General features: G+C 42.0%; 1 protein-coding gene across 1 annotated transcript in view; it reads right to left on the bottom strand.

The window, feature by feature from the left end:
* cfap46 (cilia and flagella associated protein 46) overlaps positions 1 to 13,127 on the bottom strand; it is a 219,090-nt gene that overhangs the window by 143,634 nt on the left and 62,329 nt on the right. The window contains exons 13-14 of the mRNA XM_033034743.1: positions 6,429 to 6,549; positions 5,187 to 5,313 (exon numbers count right to left, since the gene is read on the bottom strand). Coding sequence (XP_032890634.1) covers positions 5,187 to 5,313; positions 6,429 to 6,549 — 248 coding nt within the window. The remainder of the gene's footprint in view (positions 1 to 5,186; positions 5,314 to 6,428; positions 6,550 to 13,127) is intronic.

Raw genomic sequence — 13,127 nt, 5'->3', positions numbered from 1 at the left:
TAAAATGTTATTTCTTACAAGGGCCTTCCAATATTACAATATTTTTTTGGGTTGTAAATTTTCTTCCCAGTTCTCTAGCTTCACCTGAGTTTTAAACGGCAATTTCAATATATTGAAATGATTGTGAAGAAAACCAGTCAAAGACATTTCTGCTCTTTGAATATGTGAAAGAAAGGCCAAGAAAGAGAATTGAAAAGGAAAAAGACAGAAACATGGATCAGGTAGAGGTGGCTGGTTTCCAGTGTATCCGTGGAGGAACTTAGGGGATTGAGGAGGATAGTTAAGAAGAAAATCAGAAGGTCAAAAAGGGATACCTCTGGTACATATACACATGGACCAGAGGTAGAACACAAAGTAGATGTTATAAGTATATTAAGGAAAATAGGGAAGCCAGAGAGAGAATAGGGTCCCTCGTAAACCAAAGTGGTCATCTACATGTAGATCCGCAGTGGAAGGTCCTCTGTGAATAATTCTTCTCTGCTTTTACCACAGAGAAAGACATTAAGACAAGGGAACCTGTGAAAGCTAATGGAGATGTTGTGAGGTCAGTTCACGTTACAGTCAAGGAAGTGCTGGACGTTCAATTATGTAAATCTCCCCAGGCCTGCTTGGGTATGTCCCAGGGCACCTTGGGAAGCTGGAGATGAAATTATAGGAGCCCTGATTGAAATACATGTTTAGAGATACAGCATGGAAACTGACCTTTCTGCCTATCAAGTCCACGCCGACTATCCATCAACCGTTCACACTATTTCCATGTTATCCCATTTTTGTATCCACTCCTTACACAGTAGGAACATTTTACAGACCAATTAGCCAACGAACCCACACTTCTTTGGGATGTGGGAGGAAACCAGAGCACCCAGAGGAAACCCACATGGTCACAGGAAGAACATTCAAATTCCCCAGACAACACTCGAGGTCAGGATTGAACCCAGGGTTCTGGCGTGACCAGCTGCATCATCGTATTACCCTAATCATCATTAGACCTGGTGAAGTGCAGGAAATCTCAAGGATGGCTAATGTTGTATTGCATTTAAGAAGGGATGCAGAGAAAAATCTGGAAACTATAGACCAGTAAGCCTAACATCTGTGGCAGGTGAGTTACTGGAGAGGTTTCTGAGGAATAAGGAAAGACAGGATTTAATTAGGTTTAGTCAGCATGGTCTGATGGGTGGGAGATCATGTTTCATGAATTTGATTGAGTGTTTTTTGTGACCAAGAAGGTTGATGTGGTTTATGAAGGATGAAAGTTGATATGGTTTATATGGACTTCACCAAGGCCTTTGAATCAGTGTCGGGCCCATTGCTTAAGAAGGGATTCGAAAACTCTCCAGAGATTCTGCCTGTCCCGCTGAGTTACTACAGCATTTAGTGTCCATCTTTGGTTGAAACTGGCATCTGCAGTTCCTTCCTACCCATTGCTGTTTGCCATGTATATCAATAATTTGGAGAAAAATGTTCAAGGTATAAATAGATTGTTCCAAAATAGATGTTTTTTTACAATGGAACTTGATCAGCTGGGCAAGTGGACCGAGGAATGGCAAATGGAGTTTATTTCAGATTTGTGAGGTGTTGCATTTTAGGAAGTCAAACTAGGGCAGCTCTTTCATAGTAAATGGTAGGGTTCTGCGGAGCGTTGTACAAGAAGTGGATCTCGGGTTCCCTGAAGGTGGCATTCCCTTCGTCATGAAATTGAGCACAGAATGTGTAGGAAGCAACTGCAGATGCTGGTTTACACCAAAGATAAACACGATATGCTGCCTAACTCAGTGGGTCAGGCAGTATCTCTGGAGAAAAGGAATTGGTAACATTTTGGGACAAGACCCTTTTTTCAGACTGAGAGGCAGGGGAGAGGGAAGCTGGAGGTATGAAAAGGTACAAAGAACAAATGTGTAGGAAGGAACTGCAGATGCTGGTTTAAAACTAAGATAGACACAAAATGCTGGAGTAACTCAGCGGGACAGGCAGCATCTCTGGAGAAAAGGAATGGGTGATGTTTCGGATCGTCTGAAGAAGAGTCCGGGGTCGACTCATGCAGCCAGGTCTCGGTGAAGCACAGGGAAGCGGCTCGAGATAAGTCCTTGTTTGTTTGACACAGGAGTTTCAGTTTGTCCAATTTGTTGTTGAGAGAACGTAGATTTGCAAGGAATATACTCGGAAGGCGTGTGCTTAATCCTTGTTGCCGGAGTCGGGCGAGTGCTACAGAGCACTTCCCCCGGGTCCTCCTATGTCTCAAGGCCTGGGACACAACCACAAGTATGGCAAGTATGTCTAAATAATCCAGGACAAGAGGTCACAGTTTAAGGATAAAGGGGAAATCCTTTAGGACCGAGATGAGAAAAACATTTTTCACACAGAGAGTGGTGAATCTCTGGAACTCCCTGCCACAGAAGGTAGTTGAGGCCAGTTCATTGGCTATATTTAAGAGGGAGTTAGATGTGGCCCTTGTGGCTAAAGGGATCAGGGGGTATGGAGAGAAGGCAGGTACAGGACACTGAGTTGGATGATCAGCCATGATCATATTGAATGGCGGTGCACTCGAAGGGCCGAATGGCCTACTCCTGCACCTATTTTCTATGTTTCTATGTCTAAGTGAGAGAAATCCAGAACAATATTTGGAAGAACCGAATGTCTGTTGTTAATGTGTTCCTCTCTCATGAAAGTAATCTTTGTAGTGGTGTGCAAATAAATCTTGGGTTCCAAATCCATAACTCCCCGAAAGTGGCAATGCAATTAGATAGAGTGGTATAGAAGGCATGCAATATGCATATCTTCATCAGTCGGGCATTGAGTATAGGGGCCAGGAAATCAGGTTGCTACATTATAGAACCTTGGTTTGGCCACATCTGGATTATAGCATGCAGTTCTGTTCTTTCCATTATAGAAAGAATGTGGAGGCTATGGAGAGTGTAAAGAAGAGGTGAACCAGGATGGTGCTTGGATTAGAGGATATTAGCTATAAGGAGAGATTGGACAAAATTGTATTCTTTTCTCTGGAGTATCAAAGGTTGAGGGAAAACTTGGTGAGAGTATACAATACAACAATACAATTCAATTTATTGTCATTTGGACCCCTTGAGGTCCAAACGAAATGCCGTTTCTGCAGCCATACATTACAAACAAATAGACCCAAGACACAACATAATTTACATAAACATCCATCACATTGCTGTGATGGAAGGCCAAAAAAACTTCTCTCTCCACTGCACTCTCCCCCCCGATGTCAGAGTCAAAGTCAAAGCCCCCGGCGGGCGATGGCGAATTGTCCCGTGGCCATTAAGCCACGCCGGGTGATGCAAGGTCGCACACCGGGTCTTGGTGTTAGAGCCCCCGGCGCGCGCTCGCAGCCCGCAGCCATTCCAAGCCGCGCGGGGCGATGGTGTAAGGCCCCGCTCCAGGAGCTCTTCAACCCCGCAACTCGGGCGGGAGAAGTCGCCGCTGCGGAAGCCCCGAAAAGCGGTCTCCCTCCAGGGACCCGCGGGCTCCCGGTGTTACCGTCCGCCAAACCCGCAGTTGCAGCCACCGAATCTCCGGGGGTCGGGTCGCAGCAGCGTCCACCACAGCTCCACCCGCTCTGGACTCGGCCAGCTCCGCGACGGTGAGGTGAGTAGTCGGCACCAGAGCCCCCGGCCTTCCTGTTGGAGGCCGCTCCTCGTTGCAGCCCCAACGACAACGGAGACCCGACAAAGAAAAGGTCGGGTCTCCCGTGCAGGGAGAGATTTAAAAGTTACCCCCAACCCCCCCACACCACCCCCACCCCCCCCACACACATACCCCAACAAAAATAACAAAAACTACATTAAAACATAGACATAAAATAATAAAAACGCAGACGGACTGCAGAGGCCGCAGCTGACGAGAGTCGCGCCGCCTACTATAAAATTATGAGAGACGTGGATAGAATAGGCATTCAGAATTTTTTTCCGAGGGTGGAATGTCAAAGGCTGGAGGGCACAGGTTTAAAGTCAGAAGGTGGAGAGCTTAGAGATGTGTGGGACAAGTTTTTTTTTACGCAGAGAGTGGCAAGTGCCTAGAACGATCTGCTATGAATTGTGGAGGATGTACAAATTGGAGTGGTATTAAAGATGCTTTTAAACAGGCACATGAAAGTGCAGGGAATGGAAGTATAGAGATCACAAGCAGGCACAGGAAATTAGTTTATCATGGCATTGTTCGGCACTGACATCGTTCCTAAGCTGCACCATGTTCCATGTTGTTCTATGTACGAGGAAACAGTTGATATGGAGCTGCCTCTAAAAGCATGCAATGCACACCTCCACAACAGTCCTCTGGACTGAGCAGGCCAGTAATTGTGAAGCAGGCCATAATGATATTTCAAAGGCATGTTTTGTTGATACTTAAAAAGTTATGGTTGAACAAGTCTCAGGCAGGAATCTGGCCCACATAAATGCCCTTCAAGTAACGGACATAACAATTGTGAAACTCACCACCCACCCCCAAATGATCTCCTGCCCTAACTCCATCCAATCTCTCCTTTACCAATCTCCCATCCAGCAACCCAAATAACAATTCAACTCCTGATCAAACTCGAGTATTCTAACACTACCACAATCTCCCCCCCCCCCCCACCCCCACGCATCCAACCAGCTCCACCATTAAATTACTTAATTGGTAATTGTTTGTGCCAATCCTTGAAGTCTGGCTAATTGTCTTCCCTCCAGAATCTTCTCCCCACATCTTCAGATACCTAGGTCCCATGTGACTCTAACCATTCCTCCTCAAACCATTACCTCACCATTGCGCCTGTCCCTCAGTGAAATCAGTTTAAAAGAGTTGAATAGTGGTTTACACATCTGTAGCCTTCTGATGCTTTGAAAATTAGATTTTTTTTACTGCCTTTTCTCAGCACATAACCACCTTCAGGAACATATTGAAATAAAATATAACCCTCCATTCATATTTATTGATATTTTGATAAGATACAAAATATTGCATTTGTTAAGTCTGTCATATACTTTTGGTTAATATTTATAATTGTTTTGTTTGGAACTTTTAGTCTCAAGTATGTTTTCAAAGTAAAAGGTACACAACATCTCGTCTTATCTAAAAAAGTGTAACATTTTACAGGTTCCCTTTCAAAATGAAGCAATAAAATCACTCCTGTTTAATTTCCAATTATTGTTAATCAAATCTGCCTAAACACTGAAATCACTTCCTCCTACCTCAATTTATCATTTACTTCTTCAAGTCTCTCCAGGTGTCCTTCGGTCTGCTGCATACAGTTCCTGTAATTTTGAACTTTGGCAGCAAGTAGACCAACTAAGCCTGTGTTACCATGGCCTACAAACACTGGAGAGAAAAACACAATCATATCATTATTGAGCTTGCAAACATCAGTTATTAGCATGCTATTCTTCACAGGCTTTATATGCAATGCCTTAAGAGGTTAAAAGGTTTTGCCTCGTCACTTATACAGTTCACGTTATTTAAATTAATTTAATTAATCTAATACACCACAAGTAAATCAAAATGGTTTTAATCACAAATGTATACTCTAAATCAGCAAAAAAAAAATACAATTGGACCTCCACATTGGTAAAACAATTGTGCTGGAGGCAGTTAAACATTGTATGTATTTATTCGCTGACGCTTCAAGATGGTGAAAATATAGCATCCTGTTAGCGTCACTAATTAAGGTCCGTTACTTGGCCTTAATGCACTGATTTTAGCCAGCTACAGTGTACAGTTCTTGACTTCTATGCCAGCTCTTGTTGACATACAAAAATGGGAGTAACCTGGATGGTTATGTATTTACCCTCCACCTTGATCACATGACTCAAGCCAGGCCTAAGCAGTATAACTACCTGAATTGTTTTTGACTAATTTTAATGTATTTGTAAATACTGACAGATTTTCATGTATATTATTATATAATCCCCATCAATTCACATGCACATTGTTACAGTAACTGATAATTGTATTAATATCAATACAATACAATACAATACAATACAATACAATACAATACAGTGGTTCAATTGGTGAAAGTCTGTAAAAACCTAAATCCAGCTGCATCTTGCAGGAAATAAATTTTAGCTTGAAACCAAATGCAACAAATATTGTATAGGAAGAAACTGCAGTTGCTAGTTTAAACTGAAGATTGGCACAAAATGCTGGAGTATTTCAGCGGGACAGGCACCATCTGTGGAGAAAAGGAATGGGTGATGTTTCGGGTCAAGACCCATGTTCAGACAAGATTGTCTTCAAAAAATGCTTATTGGGATATACATGGGTAGTCCATCGGCTTTCGCCCTTTTTAGGCCTTCATCAAAATTCAATATTTCGCCAAAGGCTTATACTACTGATAAAATTGAAACAAAATGCTGTTACTGTTTTCATATCAAAACGCATGTAGTGGACACTTGTTCCATAATTATATACTGAATGCCACATAAACAACTCACCTTTAGCCTCATTTTCACTATCAAGAACCTTCTGAAAAGAAGTAGGAGCGAGAGCCTCTCCAGCCTTAATCATCAAAGATCGATTATTTTGGTCACATTTCAAGTCATTGAACCTTTTGACCTAAAATACAGAAAAACAATCTTATCTTATTTATTTAACTATCACACACATCAACAGAACAATAAGGTACACAAAAAAGCTGGAGAAACTCAGCGGGTGCAGCAGCATCTATGGAGCGAAGGAAATAGGCAATGTTTCGGGCCAAAACCCTTCTTCAGACGGAATAGGCAATGTTTCGGGCCAAAACCCTTCTTCAGACGGAAGAAGGGTTTCGGCCCGAAACGTTGCCTATTTCCTTCGCTCCATAGATGCTGCTGCACCCCCTGAGTTTCTCCAGCTTTTTTGTGTGCCTTCGATTTTCCAGCATCTGCAGTTCCTTCTTAAACATAACAATAAGCTTATTTTAACAAAAGCAGTTTATTTGTTCTCTTTGGCATATAAAATATGCTATATTTTCTATTTCTTAGATATTTTTTCTACTCAAAAAAAATAATATTTGATGATCATCCAAGGAAATGCAATTATATTAAGTAGCTCCCCTGTGATGCTACTCTCCTGATGAATTGGCATTATTTCTGATGTAGTTAAAGTATAGTGTCCTCCGTAATGTTTGGGACAAAGACCCATCATTTATATATTTGCCTCTGTACTCCACTTGTAATAGAAAAAAAATCACATGTGGTTAAATTGCACATTGTCAGATTTTAACAAAGGGTATTTTTATACATTTTGGTTTCACCATGTAGAAATTACAGCAATATTTATACAGTCCCCCCATTTCAGGGCACCATAATGTTTGGGACACAGCAATGTCATGTAAATGAAAGTAGTTATGTTTAGTATTTTGTTGTATGCAATGACTGTTTGAAGTCTGCGGTTCATAGACATCACCAGTTGCTGGGTGTCTTCTCTGATGATGCTCTGCCAGGCCTGTATTGCAGCCATCTTTAGCTTATGCTTGTTTTGGGGGCTAGTCCCCTTCAGTTTTCTCTTCAGCATATAAAAGGCATGCTCAATTGGGTTCAGATCGGGTGATTGACTTGGCCACTCAAGAATTGACCATTTTTTAGCTTTGAAAAACTCCTTTGTTGCTTTAGCAGTATGTTTGGGATCATTGTGTTCAAGAAGGAACTGCAGATGCTGGAAGATCGAAGGTACACAAAAATGCTGGAGAAACTCAGCGGGTGTAGCAGCATTTATGGAGCGAAGGAAATAGGCGACGTTTCGGGCCGAAACCCTTCTTCAGACTGGGATCATTGTCTTGCTATAGAATGAACCGCCGGCCAATTAGTTTTGAGGTGTTTGTTTGAACTTGAGCAGATAGGATGTGTCTATACACTTCAGAATTCATTATGCTACTACCATCAGCAGTTGTATTATCAATGAAGATAAGTGGGCCAGTACCTTCAGCAGCCATACATGCTCAGGCCATAACACCCCCACCACCGTGTTTCACAGATGAGGCGGTATGCTTTGGATCATAGGCAGTTCCTTCTCTCCTCCATACTTGGCTCTTGCCATCACTCTGATATAAGTTAATCTTCGTCTCATCTGTCCACAAGACCTTTTTCCAGAACTGTGATTGCTCTTTTAAGTACTTCTTGGCAAACTGTAACCTGGCCATCCTATTTGTGCGGCTAACCAGTGGTTTGCATCTTGCCGTGTAACCTCTGTATTTCTGTTCATGAAATCTTCTGCGGACAGTGGTCATTGACAAATCCTCACCTGACTCCTGAAGAGTGTTTCTGATCTGTCGGACAGGTGTTTGGGGGATGTTTCTTTATTATAGGGAGAATTCTTCTGTCATCAGCTGTGGAGATCTTCCTTGGCCTGCCAGTCCCTTTGCGATTAGTAAGCTCACCAGTGCTCTCTTTCTTCTTAATGATGTTCCAAACAGTTGATTTTGGTACTCCTGGGGTTTGGCTGATGTCTCTTACAGTTTTATTCTTGTTTCTCAGTCTCATAAAGGCTTCTTTGACTTTCATTGGCACAACTTTGGTCCTCATGTTGATAAACAGCAATAAACGTTTCCAAAGGTGATGGAAAGAATGGAGGAAAGACTAGGAGCTGAGATCTCTCTTATACCTGCATTAAGGAGGCATTTAAACTACCAGAGCCATTACCAAAACCTGTGAAGCCATGTGTTCCTAAATGATAGGTCTGTTCCAAACATTATGGAGGGCACTGTACACTTATAGTGCATTATAGGTCAAGTCGGGGGGAGTTCCCCCCGCCACGGGTACCATGTAATCCAGTGCTACCTGCTCCATGGTCGGATAGTCGGCGACTAAACCATCTCCCCCACCTGGTTTGCCAGGTGAGGAGGGGGCTGTGGACCCCCAGCAGGACCAAAAACAAGACCTGTCAAAGGGCGGATGAGCTCTTAGCGAGCCAATTGCCATCCGCACTTCAGTAGGAGTGGCAACCACTGTCGTACCTAGCATTGTAAGGAATGTTGATAAAGCACACACCAAAATCCTATACTTCCAGCGGCGGAAGTCCGCAGGAACTGGAGGACAGAGATGTGTTGTGCATCTGTCACCGTTCCCATCGTAAACCAGCATCACTGCGTTGTTAATGCTTTCAACGATGATGATTGAAATGAAAGAATGAAATGCAGCAAAGCGACAAAATTACTGAAACAGCATATTACATGTTTGGCATACCTAACAAACTCTGAAACTATGTTGCTCTGTCAGGCTCGGGACTTTGATGGTGTTGGACTGGCAAATTTGGATTAATTCCACTTAATACCCCAATACCATTGTTTTTATACTACTATTATTAGCAATGTTACAAAATTTTGAGATTTAAAAAATCAAGTCTGTAATTTATCCCATCAGATAAAGCATAAAAATAAGTTTAATTTGACACCTAATTCACTTTCATATCTCAAGTATTTAAAAAGTTATGGCCATTTTCATACTCGGAAATGAGCATCTTGTTCCCTATTGATTTTCTATGGACATAACAAAAAAGTTGTGATCGTGAACAGTCAAAAGCCCATAACTTTCTTAAAAATTAAGAGAACTGAATGAAATTTTCAGTTATCATAGATTGAAGCATTCTGAAACAAATATAAAATAATCTTACTTGGATGACCTGAAATTAAAGCATATAATTAGTTAGTTACCTAATTGTAGCTAATTTCAGACTTCAATTACTAGATCTAAACATCTATCCATTTCTTAATAAATTATTAACATTTTTAATAGCCTAAATGTCCAAATAATATTCACAAATAATTCACAATAAAACATGATTTTTAAATCTCATTTACATTAATTTATAGACCAAATGGAAGGAATTCAGTGTTCAATTGCTGTAAATAAATGCCCATTTAAATCAGCTTTCTAGTGGGATCCTGTGGAACGCGCTGGTTTAGAACGTTCACATTGCGGTAGATTTGTGCCCCAAATGCCGAGAAAAATACTGCGCGATATAATGGGGCCAAATTGAGCTACTCGCAATATTAAACTTTGTATAAAGGGATCTTTAGAAGCCCTTTTTAATGTAAAAATATACAACCTAACTTCTGCTATTTGCTTTATGAGACTCTGCGGTTGCTGGCGGTCGCGGGTTTAGAGATTGATTTTTAAACTACTATAACTATTATTCAAGGCCTTTAAACCTAATAATAGCTTTTGCGACGGGGTCTTCCAGCGATTTTTCGTTAATAATTAACTAGGCTGAACATCTTCGATTTGAACAGCCTAGAGAAAATCGCGTTTTAAACCCGCCCCCTCTAAACGGCGCAAAAATCGCGCACACCCGCAACGGCAGATTTTCAAAGACGCTTCAGGTAGGCTTTGCAACATACCTACTATTATACATAGGGAGTACAGAACTCCTGTGAGTTTAACAGGAATCGAGGAACTAGAGGTCCTGATAGTGAAAAGTGGTGCAGAAACACAGACCCCAGTATGGGAAAAATAGGATGGTCATTGACACCTCATGAGCCAGATGTAGAACCATCAGGATTTCCAAAAAACCAAATAGCATATTATCAGAGTTTGATTGTACAGGTAATTCTGCTGTAACACAATAGTTGGGTTCCTCAGAAACCTTGTGTAATCGACATACACGTTACAAAAATAACTGTGGCTCTTCCCCAATTCTGTTCAATAACTATTCCCTAACTCCATATCTGGTTTGAGCACCATATCAGAGGAAGGATGTGCTGGCCCTGGAGGGTCCTGAGGAGGTTTATAAGAATGATCCCAGGAATTAGTGGGTTAACATGTGATGAGCGTTTGAAGGCACTGGGCCTGTACTCGCTGGAGTTTTGAAGCATGAGGGGGGACCTCATCGAAGTGTACCAAATAGTGAAGGGCTTGGTTAAAGGAGAGGATGTTTCCACTAGTGACTGTCTAGGACTGGAGGTCATAGCATCAGAATTAAAGGGTGTTCCTTGAGGAAAGAGATGAGGAGGAATTTCTTTAGTCAGATGGTGGTAAATCTGTGGAATGCTTTGCCACTGAAGGCTGTGGAGGCCAAGTCAATTGATATATTTATAAAGCAGAGATAGATTCTTGATTAGTATGAGTGTCAGGGGTTATAGGGAGGGCAAGAGAATGGGGTTAGGAGGGAGAGATAGATCAGCCATGATTAAAAGGCGGGAGTAGACTTGATGGGACGAATGGCCTAATTCTGCTCCTATCACTTATGATATGAACTCTGGTTGATTTCTAAGTAAAGAAACTAGATATAACACATAGCTCTTTTTTATTAATGAAAATTAATCTCTCCCTGGAGACTGCTGAAAGCCGCTGTCGCATTGCTGAAATGACTGATTCTTACATTCTAAAACTCGCTCGCCACTTCGCAGACCACGGAGCTCCTTGTCAACTGCTATCTGATAATGGCAGTCAATTTACCAGCCAGCACTTTGCTGAACGCTGGGGTTTTCTCCACATCACCAGCAGCCCTAAATATCCTTAGTCGAATGGGCAAGCTGAACGTGCTGTTAGGAGTGCCAAAAAATTAATGGAACGATCTCACAGAGCTAAATCCGATGTGTACCTGGACCTGCTCAACCGGCGCAACATTTCCCGCGACCCTGTCTTGGGTTCACTTGCTCAGAGTTTGTTGTCAAGACAGACCAGAGCCACATTGCGTGTAGCGGATCAGGCACTAGTCTCGCAGGTGGTCCCACTATCAGAGGTCCAGTCCAGGCTGCAACAAAAGCGCAAAATTCAAAAAGAGTGGTTTGACAAAACGCACAGATCGCTGCCACCATTAACCGAAGGGCAAGTGGTTCGTTTACAAACCGACAAAGGTCATGACCGTATTGGTGTAATTTCTGAAACTGCCTTTGTGCCACATTCATACTTGGTCAATGCCGATGGCGGCACCTCCAGACGTAGTAGACAACATATCCTGCCTGTGAATGAGCCAGCTCCACCTCCGTACTATCCTGACCGCACAAGTGTACTTCCATCCACGTCCAGCGGCATCGGCCCAACTACACCAGCACGCCAACCTGTTTCGGAAATGGTTACTTTGCCAATGGCTACACCACCTGTGCCAAAGTCTCCTGCTTCCTCACCGGGAATGCCATTTCAATCTCTGACACCAATTATACCACCGATTGTGTCCCCGGTGGCGAATAATGGAAATGGTCTATATCGTACACGTGCTGGTTGTGTTTGTAAGCCCACCTTAAAGTACCCGGGCTAAGTTTGACCTTCCTCCAGTTTATTGCCATTTACTATGTATGCTTTATATTGTCAGTAGTTTTGTATTTGTATTTAATTCTTTAAGAGGGAGGATGTAGATTAGTGTCACTCATACCGTGACTCATACTGTGGCTCTGCCCACAGGCTTATTAGAAAACTCTTCTCTCTCTCTCTCTTAGACTAGTTATGCATGCTGAGATTAAGTTACCTATGCTGATTTGCTAATATAAGACTTTGGATTCTAATCACTTTGCGTGAGCCTCATCAATTCAACACACACCAAAGTGATTAAATTCGACACAATGAAGAATATTTGTTAGAGATGAGCTATAACAAGGTTGTGTATGAATTTGATTTGGGGTGGACTCATTAGTTAGGATTGCTGCTTGTCTGTCATTGTATCGGCCACACCCGCATTATGGGGGAGAGGAGGCATTCCTAGAAAACAGTCCGTATTCCAGTTTTCTGCAATGTGAAGTCATATAATCTGTGCATGTGTCAAGAAACAAGTTGAAAAAAAATTGTTGTTAATTTCGAATTTTATTCCATATCTTAAATTGTTGGGTGGCATTTTACAAATTCTGTAAAGGAAAATTTCCAGTACCTAAATGACCGTAACACAGGTATTGTCATAATAGCACATTTGGAAAGTTTTCCATAATCCCCTTCAATTGACAACAGAGTCAAAGGTTTTTGTACAATTGGTAGAGGAATCTTCGACCGCTTGGTTGCATATTTCTGCATCTGACCCAAATACGTGTGTGCATGGGAGAATTTTGGATCAATACAAGCTGGTCCAATGAATGAAAGTGCCAACATTTGCTTCCAATTGGGTGTTTTTTCTGTGGCATTCCTCATGCCCGTTTCTCTTCTTGTTTTCAAGTGGCATAATTATTACATATTTTAGACATCAGTATTACAGGATGTAAAGGTCTCTGGTAAAAATGATTGACTTTATTA

Source organism: Amblyraja radiata, chromosome 15 (genome assembly GCF_010909765.2).
Source record: "Amblyraja radiata isolate CabotCenter1 chromosome 15, sAmbRad1.1.pri, whole genome shotgun sequence".
Lineage (NCBI taxonomy): Eukaryota > Metazoa > Chordata > Chondrichthyes > Rajiformes > Rajidae > Amblyraja > Amblyraja radiata.
This window is presented reverse-complemented; position numbering and strand designations above follow the sequence as displayed.